The 22,754-nt window shown below is 37.6% G+C and overlaps 1 protein-coding gene across 2 annotated transcripts in view; it reads left to right on the top strand.

Annotated features, from left to right (window-relative positions):
- The first annotated feature begins 6 nt into the window (after positions 1-6).
- Ppp4r3a (protein phosphatase 4 regulatory subunit 3A) overlaps positions 7-22,754 on the top strand; it is a 35,312-nt gene continuing 12,564 nt past the window's right edge. The window contains exons 1-7 of one of the 2 annotated variants that reach the window (XM_010616310.2): positions 7-172; positions 10,905-10,960; positions 12,082-12,180; positions 14,849-15,466; positions 20,218-20,295; positions 20,377-20,493; positions 20,983-21,099. In XM_010616310.2, coding sequence (XP_010614612.1) covers positions 31-172; positions 10,905-10,960; positions 12,082-12,180; positions 14,849-15,466; positions 20,218-20,295; positions 20,377-20,493; positions 20,983-21,099 — 1,227 coding nt within the window. In that variant the 5' untranslated portion in view covers positions 7-30. Of the gene's footprint in view, positions 173-10,904; positions 10,961-12,081; positions 12,181-14,848; positions 15,467-20,217; positions 20,296-20,376; positions 20,494-20,982; positions 21,139-22,754 lie in introns of both variants that reach the window. The other variant, XM_010616309.2, reaches the window with a different exon arrangement.

Raw genomic sequence — 22,754 nt, 5'->3', positions numbered from 1 at the left:
GGGCCTTCGCCCCGGCCCCTTCGCGGCAAAATGACCGACACCCGGCGGCGGGTGAAGGTTTACACGCTCAACGAGGACCGGCAGTGGGACGATCGGGGCACCGGGCATGTGTCGTCCGGCTACGTGGAGCGCCTGAAGGGCATGTCCCTGCTTGTCAGGGCCGAGAGCGACGGTAAGTGCAGCACCGTCCCGGGCCACCTCCCCAGGTTGTACGGGGCAGAGGCGGGGGTCCCGCGTGCGCGGAGGGGCACCGGCTCCAGGAGGGCGGGGCACAGGTACCCTGGGCCTGCTAGAGCTTGAAAGCGCGCGAGGTGTTTCCTTTCTCTGGGTGCCTGGTGGCATTTAGGGTTCGAGTAGAGCCAAGCAGGTTTGAGCTGTGCCGTCCGGACGTGTGCAGGGATTGGGGGCGTGGGATCGGGAGCCCGGGTGTGCTGTTCTCTTACACTAGAGTGACCTTGAGAAAGGCACCAGCGAACCCGACCTTCTGCCTTAGTTCATCCATCTGTAAAGCAGGCATGCAACTTTGGTTCAAGCTAAGAAAGTTCTAATTTGTTGCACACTTGAAAATCATTTTGATGTGCTTTTTTTTCTTTTTTTAACATTTTGGCCTTTATGATCCTTTTGTGGGTTGGCAACACTGTTTCTTGGATCCAGCAACTCCACACTGGGTAGAGAAAATGTTGCTCTTTTGAGAATAGAATTACTTTCACCAGTATTGGATGTCTTTTTAACAGGAGCACAGGATTTTGCGAGTCGTTTCACTGTGCAAACATCTTGCAAATTTGGAATAGTTTGATTTTGAGCTTTATGGTTGCTTAAATTGCTCATAATTTGATTCGGCTAACAGATGGGGAAGAAGTTAGCAGATATCTTTAAAACCTTTAAATCTGCCCTAGCGTCGTCACGAATTTTGTTTCTTTGTTTTTGTTTTAATACTGGTGGTTGAACCCAAGAAACACTTGAGTTTCACTGCCGGTCCTCTCGTTTACCCCCTTTTTAAATTTTGAGACAAGGCTTTACTAACTTGCCTGGCTTGCCTTGAACCACTCTCTTCTGAGTGGCTGGCATTACAGGCCTTTGCCACCGTGTTGGTCTCCCACAGGTTATATTTACAAGTCCAAAGACCAAGTTGCTTTTTTTTGTGTGTGTGTACCGGGATCGAACAACTCAGCACCTCGTGCTTGCGAGGCAGGAGCGGTGCTACTGAACTAAATCCCCGGCTTCCTTTTTTTTTGGGGGGGGGGGCTTGCTATGTAGCCCAGGGTAGCCTTGAACTCTGCTTCAGCTTTTCCGTTTGTTGGGATTACAGGAGTGTGCCATTACACCTGGCAGGGCTTAACATTTTAAAAGACTTACTCGATAGGTTTACCACTTAGCTCCGTAACATCCGTAGAATTTCACTTGAAATCTTGATAAAACTATTTTCAGATTGTTCCTTCTGGATATAGAAAGTTATCTCCCACCTAGTTACATTAGCCTGTGATTTTACAATAGGCAACTATGTCAGTTTATTATGACTGTAGTTCTATATCTGAATAACAAAGTTATTTCAGGGAATTTTTTTTTCCTATTGGACTTTACCCAGAACTCCAGTTTCATAAAAGCAAGGCTCTCCCCTTTGTAATTGTAGATTCTAGGTAGACTGGTGTTTTATTTGAATTAAAGAAATGGTAATTTGGAGTATACTATTACCTACAGGTTTTTTGTGTTTTGGTTTAGTTTAGTTTATTGTGTGATACTGGGGATAAAACCCAGAGATCTTGTACTATTCTGTTACATCCCCTGCTTTTTAAATTTTTTTTGTTTTAGAGAACAAGGTCTCAATTGTCCAGGGATGCCTCAGACTTGTAGTCCTAGCACTCAGGAGGCTGAGGCAGGATGGTCACTGCAAATTCAAGGCCAGCCTGGGCTACTTAGATTCTGTCTAGAAAAGAATTTTACTAGACCAAGTTAACGTTTTATGTCTCTTAATTAAAATACAAGAATAATATCACATGTGGTGCTGTTTGTGTGCAACAGTCACATAACAACTTACTCCTGTACATCATTGTACATTTTAAAAACTTTACATAGTGAGTTGGGAAGGATGGACTTTGATGTTCATTTAGCTTCTTTGCTGGTAAGGATTGCTGGTGATCAAACCCAGGGCCTTAGGATGCTAGGTGAATCCTACCACTGAGCTACATTCTCAGGCACCAGTTAGCTTGTTGTGAGATGAAAGTGTGTATATATAAAAGACAGGGCGTCACTGTGTAGCCCAGGGTGTCTTTGAACTCATGATCAGGTGCCACTATCACCCCTAGCTTCCTCTTTATTTTTAAGCATTAAGGCTTAATGTCATACCATCATAGGGAATTGTATTCTAACGTGGTATTACAAAAATCTGATGTGTTTTTTTCACGTTTATGTTTTTGCCCTTAGGAAACAGCCTCTAGCCTTCCTTCCATTTGAAGGTTTGGGGGAGGTTGAGAAGGACTGTGCAACAGAGCAGGTTGAATAGCTTTTTTAAAAAAAAAAAAAAAAAAAAAAAAGGATTTAACACAAGGACCCGAATTCAGTCCCCCACCAAAAATGGATTTAAGTGCTCACTTCAGCAGCACATATACTAAAAAAATGGATTTAAGTATTTATCTAAGGGCGAAAGTGCTAGGCTAAATCATGATCTGCCTTTGTATCTAAGTTGTAAGGAAATCTTATTCCAAAAATGGTCTTAGAAAAATTCCAGGATACTTGTGAACTAATCTTCAGTTTGATGATTAACATTTTATCCTTAAAAAAAAAAATTTATGCTAACAAAATTCCAAATGGGAATAATAGTAGTCTAAATTTATTGAGTGCCGCCTATGTGCCAGAAACTCTGTAAGTAATTACTTGTGTAGACTTACATAATTCTTAAAACAATTCTCTGATGGCTGTAGTGTGATTAGCTATACTGGGGCTTAGAGATGATAAGTAACATTGCTAGGTCACAACAATTAGTGTTCAGTTTAGGGGTGACAGTCTGTGAGTGAGACATCTAGCCTACAGCCAGAAACTAGTATTAGTATCTGTTTGGAGTAGACTTAAACTCCCATGTCGAAGCCTGGCCTGGTGGTACACACCTGTAATCCCAGAGCTCTGGAGACTGAGGCAGAAGGATCACAGCAAATTCCAGGCCAGCCTGGGCTGACTCACTACATAAGGAGACCTTGTCTAATAAATACATACAGGCACAAATTCCCACATTGCCGCCATTCAGTTACATTTGCTGCTTTATGTTTGGCCTCAAGATTTATTTCAGAGAAAATTAAAACAAATTTTAGCCCAGTGATACTTAAAGTTATAGTTTATCCCCAGGTTACATGTGAAAGTTACTGTGTTGAATCTTAGTTTGGGTCACCTGCTAATTGTGTATTTCCCTGTTTCTTCATGATAGGATAGTTGAAGTGTGCGTGTGTGTGTGTGTGTGTGTGTGTGTGTGTGTGTGTGTGTGTTGAACAAAAATGGGAAGTATTTCTGATTTTTCCATAAGGTGAGTCATTTATCCAATAGAAAGTTAAAATTACTGAGTTTTTCCATACCAAGTAATTTTGCTCAAGGGTGCCCCCCCCATGATTCCCTAGGTTCTCTTGGCACTGGGTATTGAACCAGGGCCCTTCACACTGAGCTATGCCCCATACACCACGCACCACTTTTTAAATTTTATTCTTTATTTTTGAGACAGGATCTGGCTAAGTTGCCCAGCTCAGCTTGAACTTGGAATCCTCCTTTCTCAGCTTTCTTTGCACAGTGTTGATATTACAGGTGTACACCACCAAACCCAGCCGGAAATATTTTATAGTTTGTAAAATAAACTTTTATAATGTGATAATTGTCTGCCTTAAAATGGAGTTTTCCAGTTCAACTCATTTAGTGAGAAACTGCTAGTGCTAGTAAGTGATAGGAGCTTTTGTGTATAGATGGTGGTGACATTTGGATTTTGTTAGGGTTTTAATTCTTTGACACAGTCTCGGTTTGTGAGTAGTCCAGGATGGTCTCCATCTTCTGGCCTCAGCATCCCTATTACAAGTGTGTACTACCATGTGCAGACTTTTTTTCTTTTTCTTTTTTTAAAGGTGCCCTCAGAAATGTAGCTCATTTGTCCAAAACCATTCTTTGTTTAAAATGGAATGGCCTGGGATTCAGTTCTGGCCTTTCTTTCAAGTTCAGAACATTTTTCTCCTCTATACTCTGCTTAGTGATTGTAAATTGTTGAGAACAAAAGAAGTCTACAGTTTCATTTATTGCATAGAAGGGGTAGATGGTTTTAATTTTCTCATTATTGAATCTGAGGGAGGTTATAATGCTGTCTCAGCTGTAGGCTGTTTTTACTATGGGAAATAGGGGCTTATCTAAGATCCAAGAAGGCAAGTTTCTTCTCTTACTTTCTTGGAAGGGAGGGGATAATACTGGGAATTGAACCTAGGGCCTTCGCACTACACTGCACTCCATAGCCCTTTGTCATTTTTTTGAGACAGGATCTCCTCAAATTACTGAATTGCTCAGGATGGTCTTAAAATTGTAATCCTTCTTGCCTCAGCCTCCCAGAGTGCTGGGATTACAGGCATGCACCACCACACTTGGTTACCTTAAGTTTTATAAAGTAGTTCTTACATTTCAAAATAGCATTTTGTTTTGTTTTGCTTTGCTTTGTTGTACGGGGATTGAGCTCAAGGTCTTGTCTATGCTAGTTGTACTCTACTACTGAGCTACATCTCCAGCACTTTTTCATTTTTTAATTTTGAAACAAAGTTTCACTAAGTTACCCAGGTTGGCCTTAAACAGGCAATCCTCTTGCTTCAGCCTCCTAAATAGTTTGGGTTATGGGCATGCATTATCACACCTGGCTCAATACAGTGTTAATCTATTATCTTTATTGCCCATGTAAGAATTAAACAGGTTAAATTCTCGTTGTTACTTGAGACTTGAAAAAAAACGAGACATGAATAGCACCACTTTTATGGTAAAATGGATCCTGTGCTTCTACTTCTCCATAGAACTCTGTAGAAATGCATCTTGGTTGTGGGTGGGTCTGCTTTTACCCCTACTATAATTAGAAAAGAAGGTCAGAGCACTCTAGGTGGAAAAGCCTTTCTTTTCTCTTTTTGCTATGGTGAGAGAAATGAACAGACAGCATCAGCATTTTTTTATTGCTCTTCTAAGTCAATAAGTAGTATAGAATCTGCATACAATAAGCATTCCAGATGTATGTTTACTTACCAAAAAGAACCCACTGTCTGTACTGTGGGAAATTTTTCACATTGAAAAGAATGTTTAAACCTTTTTCTTAACCTATTTATACCAGCTGTGTAGAAAATTAATAGTCCAAATTAGAGTAACTAAACTTTTATCTATTGTACCATAGTGATGAGGAAAAATGGAGGGCCGTCATGTACCCTGGGGTTTGAGCTGACAGAGCTTGAGTGTTTTAGAGGATTGACCCAAATATAGTACCTTTTAATGTAATGCTATCATTTCCCCCTAGCCTCCATTTCAGTTTTGTTTTTCATTGTTTTGTTTTGGTTTGGTGTTTGTTTTGTTTTGGTTTTGGTACTGGGGATTGAACCTGGGTCCTTGTGCTTGTGAGGCAGGCAGTGGAACCACTGAGTTAAATCCCTGGCCCTGGTTTTTTGTTTTGTTTTCTTGGTATTGGAAATCAAACTCAGGACCTTGTGCTAGCCAGGCAGGCACAGTGCCACTGAGCTACATCTCTGACCCTTCATTTCAGTTTTTAAATACCATTAGGTGCACTGTGAGCCAAAGAACCAGCAAAAGGGACTTGTAACAATAAGAGTTTTGAGTTCCATACAGTGCGCAAGCGTGCACTTGTGTTGCTGGGAACTGAACCCAAGGTCCTGCAAAAGCTTAGGCAAGTAAGTGCTCTACCACTGAGCTATTCCTCCAGCCCCATTAACTTGTTCGTGATGATTCTTCCTTCCTACTAATGAAGCATAGTACATAAGTCCTTGCCCTTAACTTTGAGTATTGGCAAGGACATTAGTCTGTAGAACTTGAGAGGTTGAGCTGTTTACTTAGGAGTGACAGACTCGGAGCTGTTTAAATAAATACTTCCATATTAACTCAAAGTAGAACTAAGACCAAAACTAAGGTTCCTTTCTAGTTTTTGAGACAGGATTTCACTACGTAGTTCAGACCTACCTTAAGCTCAGCTAAGTAGCCCAGGCTGGCCTTGTGAATCTCCTGCCTCTGCCTCCTGAGTTAGTGCCTGGCCAGCACCACCTGCACCACTAGGTATGGATACTGGAGCTTGATAACCTTACCTATCCTTGTCAAAATTACCCTATCCCTGGACAGGGAACTTTGTGCATCTCCTGGCAGAAAAAACAAGTCCACTCATGTAGTGGCTGTGAACCTCAGGATGGGATCCTTCACACATCGTATATCCGAGAAACCTTCAGGGCCTGGCCCCATGCACCAGTGTGTGTATTTCTTAATAACGCCAATCCTCCCATACCATTTGTTATTCGTGTCTTGTCAAAAATTTAAACCATTTTTATTATATCAGATAGGTACACAAATTATAAATGTGTAACATGATGAATTTTCATGAAATAACAAGTATACAAATAAAGTAACAATATAAGCAGCGCTCTAAATGCCTGCTTTATGCTCCTTCTGAGTCCCAGAGATAACTGCTAGCTTAACCATAGATTAATTTGCCAGTTATTGAGCTTTATATAAATGGGATTGTGTGATATATACCTTTGTTTCAGATTCCTCTCACTTATGTTTGGGTTTTTGTTTGGATGTTTTTTGTATTGTTTTGTTTTTTGGTGCTGGGGATGGAACTTAGGACCTTGTGCTTGCCAGGCAGGCAGCAAAATCCCCACCCCTTTTCACTTAGGTTTGTAAAATTCCTGTCTGTGTTGCTTTCACACATTGTTACAAAGTATTTAGTTGTAGGAATATTTGCACTGTTAATAATTTTTAGTTACACTGTAACTTTTATTGTAAGTGTGATACTAGAGGTAGAAACATTTTCGGCCATTAAACTACATCTCCACCTCTTTTTATATTTTATTTTGAGACAGAGTCTCACTATATGGCCTAGGCTGGTCTTAAATTTGGAATCCTCGAGTTTCAGCCTCTAGTAGCTGGAATTACAGCTCTGTACAGTGCACTGGGCTCTGTGCTGAATCTTTTTTAGTGTGTTTGTTTGGTACAGGGGGTTGAACTTGGGTCCTTGAGCTTACAAAGCAGGTGCCTCAACCAGTGAGCTAAATCCCTAACCCTGTGCTATAACTTTTTAAAGCAGCTTTTGCATACTTGATAATTAACCCATTCAAAGTGTATAATTTTTAATTTTTTTGCAGTGCCCAGGATTGTACCCAAGGCCTATAGCATGCTGTATCATTGAGGTACATCCTTGGGAACCCCCCCCACACACACAGTTTTTAGTAATATACGTAGTATTGCAGCCATCACTACAATCTAATTTTAGAACATTTTATCTCCTCTAGAAGAATTCATGTTCTTCCATTCGCAATCATTATCCACTCATTTCCATATCCCCCATCCCTAAACTACTGCTGACCATTTTATTCTGAATTGACCTATTCTGGACATTTAACATGACCTTTTGGGAACTGGCTTCTTCATTTAGTATGATTTTCAAGGTTTATCCATGTTGTAGCATATGACAGGATTTCATAACTTTGTATAACTGAGTAGTAGTCATTATATGGTTGGACCACATTTATCCATCAGTTGGGCATTTGGGTTTTCATTTTTTTCTGTTACAGATAGTCATGCTATGAACATGCATGTGTTTTCATTTTTCTTGGATATGTACCTAGCCTTTGTTCTTGGTATGAGGGGTACTGCAGATTGAGCCCAGGGCTTTGCATGTACTAAGTCACATGCACTACACTGAGCTACATACCTGACATCTGAGGAACTGCCAAGCTGTTTTCTAAAGTAGATGCCTCCTTTCTCATTTCCACAAGCAGCGTGGTTCCAATTTATCTACATTTTTGCCAACACTTGTTATTGTTGGTCAATTACATAAATCCTAATGGAGTTGAAATTATCTTTTTATGATTAGGATTTGGATTTTCCAGATAGTTATGATGTTTAACATCTTGTATATACTTACTAATGGCTGTGTATCTTTTGGAGAAATGTCCATTGCCCACTTTTTAATTTTTTTTATTCTTAAGTTTTAAGAATTCATGTGTTGTAATATTCTGCATGTGAGTCCTTTATCAAATAGAAATTCCAAATTTTTTTCTCATTCTGTGGCTTGTCTTTTCACAGTTAAAAGTGTTGGTGGTGGTGGTGGTGGCTGTGGTGGTGGGACCTTGAGCTTATAAGGCAGATGGCAGCACCATTGAGCTACATCCCTGGCCCAGTTAAAATTTTTAATTTTGATGATGCCTCACTTACTGTATTTATCAAAAATTGTCCATGTTTTTCTTTTGGATCGGTTTTACTTTTGTCTAGTTTGTTTTTTTGGTTGTTTTGTTTTGTACTGGGAATTAAGGATCTTGCACTTGCCAGGCAGGTACTGTGCCGCTGAGCCACAACCCCAGCCCCATGTCTTTAATTTAAAGAGGCATTTACTTTATTAGTTAATTGTGTGCCGTGAGAGCTCTTGCGTAAATAAGATTTTATAAAGTGTTCCAGTGCTTTCATTCTGTTTTACCTCTAGAGATGGATTGTTTTCAAGGATTTGAATTATACTGTATTTCAAAGTAGATTTTTTGCAGTGTATTTTCTCAGAGAAACTTTTAAGTACAGTTAGATAGATTGCAGGCTGATCTTTAAAAAGTAAGTATGAGCTGGGCATGGTGATACATGCCTGTAGTTGCAGCACACTCCGGAGGCTGAGACAGAAGGATCAAGACTTTAAGGCTCTGTCTCAAAAAAAAGTTTAATGCATAAGTACCTGTCATGGTCTGTTATTTCAGTGGAAAACAGTAGAATTCAGCTTATGTCCTTGTTAAAATGAGGAAAGAATGCAAAGATAGTTGAAGATTTAGTTTTATGTTTTTGTTTATGGGTTTTTTGTTGTTGTTGTTGTTGTTGTTTTTGTTTTTTTTTTGAGGGGGTGTTTTGTGGCTTGGGGAATTGAATCCAGGGTTTTGTGCATGTTGAGCATGTGCTCTACCACCACTATCCTGCTTTTAGGATTTTTGTTTGTTGTTTTGTAGTGCTGGGAATGGAACTCGGAGCCTTCCTTGTATGTGTTAGGCAAGTGTGCTGCCAAAGAACAGCTTCTGACTTAGTATTTTTGTGAGACTGTAGGCATTATTCATTCACTTGTTGCTTTTTCTTGTTATAAATTTACTAGCACAGCCCTTTTTTTGTTTGTTTGTTTGTTTTGAGATGGCATCGCACTGTGTAGCTCAGCCTGGTCTGGAACTCATATCAGTACTCTTACTTCAGCCTCCTGAATGCTGAGACAGGTGTGCATCACCACACCTAGCTACAGCTCTTAATAGTCATCAAAATAAAAACCTGATAATTATATATAAAGAGAATTGAAAAAACACTAGCAAATTTGTTTTCATTAATCTGACAAGAGTTGGGAAAAGAGAAAAAAAGTAGAATATTATCTATATATGGAAATTCAGGAAGCCAAAAATAAGAGGGAAGGAAGGAGGGAAGAAGAGCCTAAATAAAGGAGTTTTGTCTAGGTTTAGTGGTGCATGCCTGTAATCCCAGCACTCTGAGGCTGAGGCAGGATAGTACGTTCAATCCCATCCCAGGCAATTATGAAATTAATAAATTTTAACACAAGGCAAAAGCAAATTTGAAAATGTGAAGTGTTCTCACTGTCTAGCTTACTCTTTGGAATGGGTAGAGCAACTGTTAAGTGTATTATGAGAAGTGACAGTACTGTATAAGAGACAGCTGCAGAGGAAACTGCTGTTTCTCAAGCATCGGGCCAGAGCTTTCCTTTAAGCACTATGTCCTGGGATAAACTGGAATTGATTGCTGAATGTGGTGGTGCACGCCTGTAATCTCAGCACTCACGCTGAATTAGACAGGAGGATCTAGGCTACATAGTAAGTTCAAGACCGTCTTGAATGACATACTGAGACCCTATGTCACAAAAAAATGGGGGGGCGAGGCTGGAGCTGATTGATGTGAGGATGGTTATAAATTTGTTTTAAATGTTGTGTTTTTTTCTTCTTACCAATCATAATTGTTTTCTAAATAGCGTAAGTCTTATATTGCTAGGATAAAACCAGAAATGTGCAAATTTGCTTTCTATTAGATACTGATTATTCGAAAATGAAGAAATATGGCAATTTGTTAAGAAATAGACATAGCAGCTCATGTAGTTGAGTGGTAGAGCTCTTGTCTAGCACATATAAGGCCCTGAGTTCCTTCCTCAGTAGAATGGAGAAGGGAGGGGGAGGGGAAGAGGAAAGGAAAGGAAAAAGAAATACTGGCCACTCATGGTACACATCTGCAGTCCCAACTATTTGAGAGGGTGAGATAGGAGCCCATGAGTTCAACACCAGCCTGGGCAACAGTGAGTCCCTGTCTGAGAAAGAAAGAAAAAAAGGGAGGTGGAGGGGGTAAGGAGGGAAAGAGAAAAATATGAGTTGTGTGCATGCGTGTGTGTATACAGTGCAGTGCTTGGGATTGAACCTAGGGCCTCACACAGGCTAGGCAAGCACTGTTCCTCTGGGCTTACATCCCAGACCCAAAATATGAGACTTTGGAAGGTGACGAATAATTTAGGATATATTTGGGTTAATAAAAATATTTTGAACTGTTGCGGGGGGAATGCTGACTAGCTAATTTGGTCATTGCGCATCATAGCATATATGTAGTTGAAATTATCATACTATACCCTATAATATACTATTTTACAATAACATAATGAATGTCTTTTATTTCCTGTTTCATAGGTTCTCTACTTTTAGAGTCTAAAATCAATCCTAACACTGCATACCAGAAGCAACAGGTAAACATTTTGTCCTCTCAACTTTGGTAATTAAATGAGAATTTACTGTCTGATTCCTTATGTAATTCAGAATAGATTGCAACATAATTTGCCGGTGTACTTCTAAAAATAGGGTTTCTGCCAATCTCTGGTGTTTAAAGGTTGGAGGTTGGGGTTGAGGACTCAAACCTAGGGCCTCTCACTTCCTAAGTAAGCATGTGCCCTGCCACTGAGCTACATCCCCTGCTGCAGTGAATTTAAACTGAAAAAAAACTCCAGCTTGTCTCAAATTAGGCAATATAAAGCAACCTTGTTTTAAAAGAGTGCAGTGGTGAATGGCTATAATCCCAGCACTCAGGAGGGTAGTCAGTTGAGGCCAGTTTGGGCTGTAGAGCAGTATAGCAAGTTCAAAGCTAGCCTGGACTACTACTGCCACCTTCTCTTAGAAGGAGGAAAAAAAATTGTGTCTGAATGAAGCAGCAAGAAGGTTGCTGCTGCTTGAACCATAAACATTCTTGTAAAAGTTAACTGTAGTTTGCCCCAGGTGTCACTCAAGCAGGTGTCATTTCAGCCAGTCAATTCTTGTATTGAATAAATTTGATAAAATTGTTGTATTTATATTTCCTGTTATTTTATCTTTAAAAATTTAATGAAAAAATACACAATTTTGGACATCCTGTATTTAAAGAATTGGTATATGGCTCTGTCCTTGTAAATCAGATTTGGCCAATAATTTCAAAAGGTTAATGGACCTCGTGTGCGTTGGGTAAAGAACACCTGATGACAATAGAGGAAAGAAGTTTTATTAATCCCATCCTCTTGTCATGCTCTAGTTATATATGCTTTGACTTCTGTGGCATTTAATGAGAATAAAATGTAGCATGCAAAGGTAGAATTTGTATCTTTTAGTACACAAATATTACGCATTCATATGATTGTCATATAGGGGCAACATTGTCCTTAAGGGAAACATTATTTTCATTTTATAGATTGGACAAAATATAAAGTATAAAAGGTGATTGGTAATTACCAATAACAATATTGGAAAGAGTAAAAATGAGTGATGTATCAATTCCTGTTGCTTTGAAGTACTTTGTGAATCCCCCCCCCCCCCCCCCCCCGCTTTTCTCCCCAATCCAAAGGACACTCTGATTGTATGGTCTGAAGCAGAGAATTATGACTTGGCCCTTAGCTTTCAAGAAAAAGCTGGATGTGATGAGATTTGGGAGAAAATATGTCAGGTAATTTTAAAAAGAGAAAATCACCATGCTCTTTAAAATATTTTGATTTTTGCATTGCTTTCAACTAATACCTCAAAATTTAAATAGATTTCAAATAGGTTTTTTAAATTCACTGCTATGAAAAGTTTGACTTAAAAAGGCTGTAGTTTTTTGACACATACTATCCAGTCTAGGCCATAGCTGAACTCAGTTTTATACACTGTTACTATATCAGCAGCTCCTTTTTGAGTGTTCCCTAATGTCTCAAATTTTATAATTAAAATCAAACATTCTTCTCAGCTAGGCTGATTCATTCTTCTGTTGTCCTGAGCTTGGTAAATGCAGTCTAGCTGCTGTAACCAGAAATTTAAGGGTCATACTGATCCTTCTCTCACCCCTACCATCCATTCCATCCTTCAGTTCTTAATCTTGGCCCCTTCACTTATCTTCCTTTGCTCCACTGTCAGGTTACCATCATTTCTTACCTCGTATATTAGTTTTATGTTGACTAATACTCTCAAATTCACTTCGCTTCTTTGTCCTTGTGCCTCTTGAAATAAAACCCATTTTTGCACTGGTCTTGAACACTGTGGTTCTTGACTAGCAATTTCACCTTGCCTCTAAGCTTGAATGTTCTTAACTGATTCTGGAATTTTCCCTTCTGACTCTGGTACTTCATTCTAGGAATATGATCTTTTGTGAATGTGTATTTTTGTTAATGTGTTCAAGTGGCTAAAGCCATTGACCCTTGTGAACTCATTTAAGCCATTTTGACCTAGGGAGGATTTCTCCATCTCCACATTTATTTTGGCTAGAGAATGATTTTAAAATTCATTGGTCCTCAAAATGTGTTTCTCAAACCAGCAGTAGGGACATGACCTGAGAACTGTTAGATTTGGAAATTCTGGGGCCCCACCCCAACACCAGACCTACTAGATCAGAAACTAAGGTCCTGTAATTATGCCTCACCTCTAGGTCAGACTTTCTCTGTAAAGAGCAAGAGAGTACAATAAATATTTCAAGTTTTTCAGGCTATACAGTCTCCCAGTTTTTCAGCTCTCCTGTTCAGAAGTAGCCATGGTGCATGTATGAATGCATGTGGCTATCTTCTAGTGAAAGTTTTATTTACAATACAGGTGATAGACTGAATTTATTTGTCTGTCATTTTTCATCTGCTTTTGCTGATTCTGTTATACCCTGAAGTTTGAGATTCACTTCCTTAATAGAAGCTACAGTGTCCTTGAGGCATGGTTTTTCCTTAACTTACAGAATTTATTTTTGCCATACATTCTACTGTTTTTCATACATTAACCTGTAAAGTTGTTTCTTTCCCTAGAACATGAAGTACTAATACTTATATCTGAATGCCTTCTTTCCTTTTTCAGGGGTGGTATGGGAGTTGAGTCAGGGTCTCACTACATCGTTCAGGCTCACCCTGAACTCACATCTTTTTGTAGTTAAGCGTTTCTACAGTGACAAATTTGGGATATATAATGTATTTTAGGACTTTTAGACTATCATAAAGGTTACAGGTTTAGATATGTAGAAAGAACTTTTTCTTTGGGGATAACTCTACTACATACATACAGATTGTACTTTATATATGGCTTATTTTTGTACAGGTGTATTTGTATCCTGTCAGATTTTGTGTTGGTTTTTTGTTGAGAGAGAGAATTAAACTGAGAGACTTTACATTGAGCTACAACCTCAACCCCTTCCCCCTTTTATTTTGAGAAAATTGGTAAAATTGCCCATGCAGGATTCATACATACTTGCTGTCCTTCTGCCTCAGCCTCCCCAGAGTCCTGGGATTAAAAGTGTGTACTGTAGCATCCATCTCCATGCAGTTTTTATTAATCATATTTTTTTTAGTACCATCTAGCATTTATAGCAAGTCTTTAGCCCACTTTGGTTCAAAGTGAGCCTAGGTCTTGCTGATATTCTTGGACCCTTGGTTTCTTGGATTGGTTGACATTAAGAATTTTTCTTATGGGGCCCAGGGATTTAGCTCAGTGGTCCTGCACCTGCAGGTGCAAAGTCCTGAGTAACAGTTTTCATTGTGGCTTTGAATGGTGGCACATGCCTGTAATCCCAGCACTTGGGAGGTTGAGGCCAGCCTGGGCTACATAGCAAGACCCTTTCTCAAAAAAACAAAAAAAAAGAATTCTCCTTGTTTATGATCATATATATCTACTATGCTCACAGCATTGTGACATGTTTGAATTTTGCTTAAATATTAAAGAATTTGGTGGTTTGGACTATCCTGTAGGGCAGTCCTAGGAATGTTTAGATTTCCCATGGTCTCTTGGAAAATCTCCTACCCCTGGCCATGGATGTGGAGATACAATGAGTAGATGTTTTGCCATCAGGCTTCTGTTAAGGTTCTGCAGGGATGCTTTGACAGTCTTAGTTGGTTTAACCTATCCAAGGAAGTTGGTATTGCCTAACAACCTTGTATTTTAGGAAGAAATTCATTTCATATCTGAACTTTAATTAACTTCCTTAAAATTGAGAGTATATGTTATGTAGAGAAAAGTAACATAGAAAAATAGTTGTGTCAAGTTTGAAAAAAAATTCTTAAACTTGAAGGTTATCTTTTTTTTTTTCTTGTAACATTTCTTGTATTCATCTAAGAATTTCATTTGGGCTTGCTGATTTATATTTTGTCAACACAAATTCTTCTTCATAGGTTCAAGGAAAGGATCCTTCAGTGGACATCACTCAGGACCTTGTGGATGAATCTGAAGAGGAAAGGTTTGATGATATGTCCTCACCAGGTTTAGAATTGCCATCTTGTGAATTAAGTCGCCTTGAGGAAATTGCTGAACTTGTGGCATCGTCTTTACCTTCCCCCCTCCGTCGTGAGAAACTTGCACTAGCACTGGAAAATGAGGGTTATATTAAAAAGCTCTTAGAGCTTTTTCATGTGTGTGAGGACTTGGAAAATATCGAAGGACTGCACCACTTGTATGAAATTATCAAAGGCATCTTCCTCTTGAATCGAACTGCTCTTTTTGAGGTTATGTTCTCTGAGGAATGCATAATGGACGTCATTGGATGTTTAGAATATGATCCTGCTTTATCACAACCACGAAAACACAGGGAATTTCTAACAAAAACAGCCAGGTTTAAAGAAGTGATTCCCATATCAGATCCTGAGCTGAAACAAAAAATTCATCAGACATACAGAGTTCAATATATACAAGACATGGTTCTCCCTACCCCTTCAGTCTTTGAAGAAAATATGTTATCAACACTTCACTCTTTTATCTTTTTCAATAAGGTAGAAATTGTTGGTATGTTACAGGTAAGTTAACTCATTCTCTTTTTCTGACTTAAAAAGGTAGCTGCTTGATTGATGCCATTTATGTTAATTGCCTTAAGCAAAAAAAAAAAAAAATTTTTTTTCCCCTTTAAATCCCTAAACTGAGCTTCAGCTTTGTTAAAGTTTAATGCTAAATATATTGATATGCAAGAGATTATGATGAATAGTAATACTCAGACCACAAAATTGTTGTGTTTGGGTAGAGAATGTAAGTTCTATTTTTTAAAAAAAGAAAGAAAAACCTAGATTGCGGCTGGGTCTATATCCAGTGACAGAATCCTTGTTTAGTATGCATGAGTTCAATCCCCAGCATTGGGGGAAAAAAGAAAGAAACAGAAAAAAAAAAAAAAAACCTGAAGAAATTATAGTGGGATTGTACTAATGAAATAATTGAACATGAAATTCGAGAGATACTAATCTATCATTCTATCATAGAATAGATTGGGAGAGTAAAGAGACAAAGAAGCCAGGAGAAATGTCATTAAATATATAAGTTCCATAGAATTTATGGGAATCCTGGATAATGATACAGTAAAGGCCCAGTTTTAGGGTCATGAGACTAATAGGAAGCAATCATATCTGCATATATCCCTACCAAGACATGTTTTTGTAATGCCTGAAAGTGGAAAATTAAGCAAACAGCTCTTTTCACTTAATAGTTGCTGTGTGTCTTATACAGTTCTCTGAGCCTCTTAGAATTGTTTCCCCATCTGAAGGATGGTGATACTAGTGCCTTACTCTGTAAAGTTGAAAATTAAATGAAACCTTTCATGTAAGGCGTTAAACGGCATTTAAAAGAAATATCTGATCATTGCTTACTACACTTCACAAGTTTTCTTTCTATAGTTTGTTCAGTCTCTTGGGTCTTCTGTTAATAGGATGCTTGTTTTAGAATTACATCTTGGATTCTACACAAAATAATCAAAATTTCTGAGAACCAGTAGTTTACATCTGTAATGCCCACTAAGCTGAATCATCCTGTAGTGCATAAATTGGTTTGTTTTAATTGAAAAAGTTTATGTAATGCAGAGAAAAATTATTATTTGCAAACTCCTCTCCCATGGTTTTTATTTCTATAATACCCATGATACTGTAAAAATGACAGGTAAATGGGTCCCGCGGGGATTTAGCTCAGTCGTTCTGCCACCTGCCTCACAGGCGCAAGGACCCCAGTTTGATCCGCGATACCAAAAAACAAACAAAACTAACATAAATGTGATGTGATTTGAAAGATTATTTTGAGGCTTCAGGACTATAAGTAAAAAATACAAAAGTTGGATTGGTTAAATACAGAGAAGCAAATAAATGTCAGAACTGATTGGTGGCAGTATTACAAATAAGGCAGTATGTCTAATCTTTGTCCCTTTTTAGAAAATCTATTTTTATTGCCTTTTCTTTTTTTAAAGCATGAATTCAGATGTTTTACATATAGGTTGAACATTCCTTATTGGAAATGCTGAGGATCATGAGTGTTACAGTTTTCAGATTAAATAGAGTTTGCAAGTTGAACATCTGTAATACAAAGATTTGCGGGGAGGGAAATGTTCTAAATTCCAAAATTTTTTTGAGTGTCATTAGTGCTCAAAAGTTTTGGTTTCTCAGATTTTGAATGTTTTAACTTGCAACTCATTTTTCTAGAAATAGAAATAATTCCATTTTGACAAATTGGACATTTTCTATTTACTTAAAAGACGAGTAAGTATAATATAGGTGATACAATCTGGTAAGTATAATTGCAGTCCTACACAGAGTATTATGGTTAGATAAGAACAGGGAAAAGGGTCTGGTACCAATTTCTGTTTTGTTTTGTTGGGGTTTTTTTGTTTTGTTTTGTTTTGTTTTTGGTATTGGGGATCAAACTCAGGACCTTGTGCTTATGAGGCAGGCAGAAGAACCACTGAGCTAAATCCCCAGCCCTGATTTCTGTTAATTCTTTATAAGGACTAACTGTTGCAAGCTAGTAGAACCTCATTCTCTGACCAGTTTTGATTTCTGGTCTCCATGGATGGTCCTGGACACACTAACCTTTTCTTTAGTTCTATATGATTCTTTTGGGGGTGGGGTATAACCAGGGATCAAACTGCCGTTGCAAGGCAAGCTGTGGAATCACTGGGCTAAATCTCTGGCCCCATATGATTCTACTTTTACTTGGTACAAATTTGTTACTTCTGTTTTCCTGGTCTTCATATGAGTAAAATGCTAGTTTTACTTATGAAGTACAAATCATTTTAAGTTGTTCTTTCTTTTCTTCTCTACAGCATCCTCTGTAAAGTGCTAGCTGCCAATTCTATGGTACTGTTTTCTCTTGATGATGCTAGGCCTTATTTCTAAAGTGCTATGAAAGCTAGAACGTTTTTGAGGCACAATTTAAATGAAATATTCTTACACTCTCTGAGATGTGTCTTGAAATCGGATGCCATGTGGTAACAAACATATGGTCAGAACTCTGTAATGCGATATAGCATATTTGTATATTTTAGGAAAAGGAGAGGTAAGAATAGACAACTAATTTAGTATCACAAAATGTTTCTTAAATACATACAATAGTGAATATGAAGCTTATCATATAGCAGTAAGTTCCATACTTACTTGTATTTACAGTATTTAGACTTCATCCAGTATGGGGCTAAGATAATGTTGAATCTACTTCTAGCTGGGGTAGTGCAGAACAAAAATAATAACAAAATTTTGATGAAACGTGACAGAGAAAGGCTATGGGACGTGTTAACTGATTTGGTTTGGGTAGATTGATGAATCATGGGTGAATTTCTTAATCTGTGTCTCAGTTATAAGGAGGCAGCCAGTCATGGTATCCTACACCTGTAATCCCAGCAATTGGGAGGCTAAGGTAGTAGGATCATGAGTTCAAGGCCAGCCTAGACTACATAGTGAGTTTGAGGCCAGCCAGAACTACAGAAGAAGATCCTGTCTCAAAAAACTGGGTCCAGGATGTAGCTCAGCAATGCAGCACCTGCCTGGCAAACACAAAGTCCTGAGTTCAATTCCCAGTACCAAAGAAGAAAAGTGGGGAAAAGAAAAATAAAATAAAATAAATAAAAAATAAAGAGGCAAGGGACAACATTTCAGGTTCAAGTTTTATACTTTTCTCTGTTACCTACCTAGATTAGTATCCTGTGAGGGTGTTTTTTGATTTTTTTTTTTTTTTTTTTTTTTTTTTTTTTTTTTTTTTTTTTTTGAGACAGGGTGTCACTGTGTAGCCGAGACTGACCTGGAACTCATTATGTAGCCCAGGCTGGTCTCGTGCTCACAGCAATCCTGCCTCGGCCTTCCGAGTGCTGGGATTACAGGCATGCACCACCACGCCTGGCTTTTAAGTCCTTTTCAAAGTAATTTAACTTACAATAATTTCTATGGTTATCTTCAAATAATGGGTATATTTATCTTTTTTTGTAGACGTTCATTTAAAAATGCTGAATTCAGCTTTTTAAAATAATTGAATTGTTTTCTGTACCTTTTTTCTTTCTTTTGTTGATACCTGTGAGTTAATAGGTATTTTTATCTTTCTTTTGGTTGAAGTTCATTTAAAAACACTAAATTTAGCTTTTTAAAATAATTGAATTGTTTTCTGTACCTTTTTTCTTTCTTTTGTTGATACCTGTGAGTTAATAGGTATTTTTATCTTTCTTTTGGTTGAAGTTCATTTAAAAACACTAAATTTAGCCTTTTAAAATAATTGAATTGTTTTCTGTACCTTTTTTTCTTCCCTTTGTTGATACCTGTGAATTGAACCCAGGGTTGTGCTACGAATGAACTGTATCCTTAGCCTTTTATTTTTATTTTTTTTGTTTGAGACAGGGTCCCACTAAATTGCCAAGGCAGGACTCAAACTTGGAACCTCCCACTTTAACCCCTTTCAAGGGTTGGGATTACAAGTATGTGCCACCTTGCCCTGCTTGTTTTCTGTATCTTTAAAACCTTGAATGGGCCAGGAATTTAGCTCAGTGGTTTTGCTGCCTGCTTTGGAAGTGCAAGGGCCTGAGTCTGAGCTCCAATACAAAAAAAACAAAAACAAAGAAGTACCCAGGCATGGTGGCAAATGATTATAGCCCCAGCTCCTCAGGAGCCTGAGATAGGAGGAGCACAAGTTTGAGGCCAGCCCAGGTAACTTAGCAAAACTTTGTCTCAAAATAGAAATAAAAGAGGTGGGATTCAGCTCAGTGATAACAAGTACATGCCTACCTAGTGTGTGTGTGAGGCCCTGGATTCAATTCCTGTTAAGGAGAGGTGTTAAAGAAGGCTTTATCTTTGTCCTCATTTGAAAGATTAGAGAACTTCAACTTCTAAAATTAGGTTGTATAAGCCTATAAAAACGGGTTGGTAAACTAAGGCCATGCCATGCCTGCTGTTTATAAATAAAGTTTTATTGGAGTACAGCCATACTTACTCATTTATATAATATTGTCTGACTACTTCCATGCTGTAATAGCAGAATTGAGTAATTATATTAAAAACCACTTGGCCCACAGAGCTAAAATATTTACTGCCTGGCCCTGAAGTAGTTTTGGGAAATAGAATCCTGCCAAAATATAAGAATAATCTTTCAAATAGGAGTCTCCAGTATGTCTTAATTGTTAGTTTTTTTTCCTTCCTTCTTTGATAGAACAACATTGCTAGTACCATCTTTCCTTTTTCTAATTACTATAATTTATATCTTAGCGTGCAACGAAATTATATTTTTATACAGTTCATTAAATTTGTCCTTTATTTCACAGGAAGATGAAAAATTTCTGACAGATTTGTTTGCACAACTAACAGATGAAGCAACAGATGAGGAAAAAAGACAGGAATTGGTAAGAAATTAGATATTAATTTGATTTTTTTTTCCTTAATCCCAGCTTGATTTTTAACACTTACCTTTTTCTTAATTTCAGGTTAACTTTTTGAAAGAATTTTGTGCATTTTCCCAAACGCTGCAACCTCAAAACAGAGATGCTTTCTTCAAGACTTTGTCAAATATGGGCATATTACCAGCTTTAGAAGTCATCCTCGTAAGTTTGTTGCTCCTCATTTTTAATTTCCATAATTTTTTAAACCACGGTTAATAATAATATTTAACATTGTGTGTTTCATAAAAATAAAGAAGCAAGGCCTGGGATTTAGCTCAGTGGTGCCTCCGCCTGCCTCACAAGTGCAAGGTTCCAAGTTTGATCCCCAGTACCAAAACAGAGAAAGAAGCAATAAAATTCCAGGATTAGTGTCCTGACACTGTATTGAAAGAATGCTCAGTTAAAGGAATTCTCTATATTTTTAATAATTTGTTAACTTTGTAGTCTATTAAATATTAAAATAAACAGGAGTAGGTGATTTAGAAACTGTAATTTTATCTGTTGGAAAAAAAGTTTTAACTATTCCACAATTCTTTAAACCTTTCTTTTACATTGTGATATTTTGTTATAGTTTCCTAGGTTTTAGGTGTGTACATGCTTTAACTTGTGTATTTTTATACTTACATGAGAATAAGTGCCTTTTCTCTGCAGGGCATGGATGATACACAGGTGCGAAGTGCTGCTACTGATATATTCTCATACTTGGTTGAATATAATCCATCCATGGTACGAGAGTTTGTCATGCAGGAGGCACAACAGAATGATGATGTAAGTAAGAAGTTAACAGAGCAAAAAATAACCAGCAAGGTAAATATTATTTGCACTAATAGTAAGTATTTATACATGGAGCTATAGCTGTTTGGTTTTCACTTTTAAGATTTAAGTATTGCTTTTGAGGGGAAATGTAGCCCTATCAAATGACTTATTTCCCCCCTAAATTTGGCTCTTGTCTTTAGTTTATAAATTTATGTCTTACAGCAGTGATTTCTTAATTTAAGTTTCTTTCATAATTTTTGACATTCTTTTTTAATTCTGGAGTTAACTTGAAAAATTCTTATTTAAATCATTTAATCAATTAATTTTCACATATGGGATTATGAGTAACTACCATAGGAAAATGGCTTTGCCAAGAATAGAAATAACTAAATCATCAAGAATAAAGATGAAACATATTTAAGGAGCTATTTCTTAACCATGAAAAATAAGCTCTTGTCTTGTTCAAGTATACACACATACATAGTAACACTTATGAGAAATTATAGTACATAAATCAGCTATAAAATAGGGCCGAGGATTTAGCTCAGTTTTTCTGCCACCTGCCTTGAAAGTGCAAGGGCCTGAGTTCGATCCCTGATACATACATATACATACATACATACATACATACATACATACATACATACATACAACTCAATCAATGCTGTGAGCCAGGGATTTGGCTCTGCTGCCTGCCTCACAAGCGCAATGGCCTGAGTTCAATCCCTGGTACCAAAAAAAATTTTTTTTAAGTAAAAAAAAATCCTGATTACATGAAGGACATTTAGAAACTATATGGTGCATGATATATATAGGAGTCCAAAATGTATGCTTTTCTGCTTTATTTTTAGATAATTAAACCAGTGGTTCTATTTTTCTTTTTTCTCCCACAAAATTTTGGAAATAACTTTTCACTTGCGAATAGACTTAAGGTCCCTGGATTTAGCTCATTGATGCTGCTGCCTGCCTTGCAAGTCAGTCCTGAGTTCGATCCTGGTACCAAAAAGAAAAAAAAAAAAAAAAAAAACAAAAACAAGAATAGACTTAAGCTAGTCTGCCCTGAGTTCATTGAGAGGGAGAAAGAAGATAGCCCTTAGGAAAAACATCTGTACAGAATTCTAGCCCATCATATTTCTTAGAAAATGAGAAAATAGCCTTTTTTAAAAACTATTTCAGAAAATCCTAATAATGTGTTGTAATGTCAGAAGGAATAGTAACATCTATGTTTAAGATTTATTTTTTAAAATGTAGTGCCAGGACAGGTACACAGTTTGAAGTGTTATATGTTAATAACACTTTTTTTTTTTTAATGAAATACTCTATTTTGAGAACCAGATGTGGTTTTTTTGTTGTTGTTGTTTTTTGTTTTTTGTTTTTTGTTTGTTTGTTTTTGTTTTGTTTTGGTACCAGGGATCAAACTCAGGACCTTGAGCTTGTGAGGCAGGCATGGTGCCACTGAGCTAAATCCCCAGCCCGAGAACCAGAATATTTAAGAGCTATACTTGTTCTCCTGTAACCTACTAGGTTAACGTATGCTATACTTTATATTTACTTTACTCCTGTATATAGGCCTTTTTATTTCTACTGTTGATCATCATTTCCATTATACCATCTGCATTTTCTCTATCCATCCACCTTACCGTTGCTTATATACACAAGAATAGAGA

Source organism: Fukomys damarensis, unplaced genomic scaffold, assembly GCF_012274545.1.
Source record: "Fukomys damarensis isolate Sample0158 unplaced genomic scaffold, DMR_v1.0_HiC HiC_scaffold_21, whole genome shotgun sequence".
Classification (NCBI taxonomy): domain Eukaryota; kingdom Metazoa; phylum Chordata; class Mammalia; order Rodentia; family Bathyergidae; genus Fukomys; species Fukomys damarensis.
Note: the sequence above shows the minus strand (reverse complement) of the source record. Positions and strands in the feature narration are given on the sequence as shown.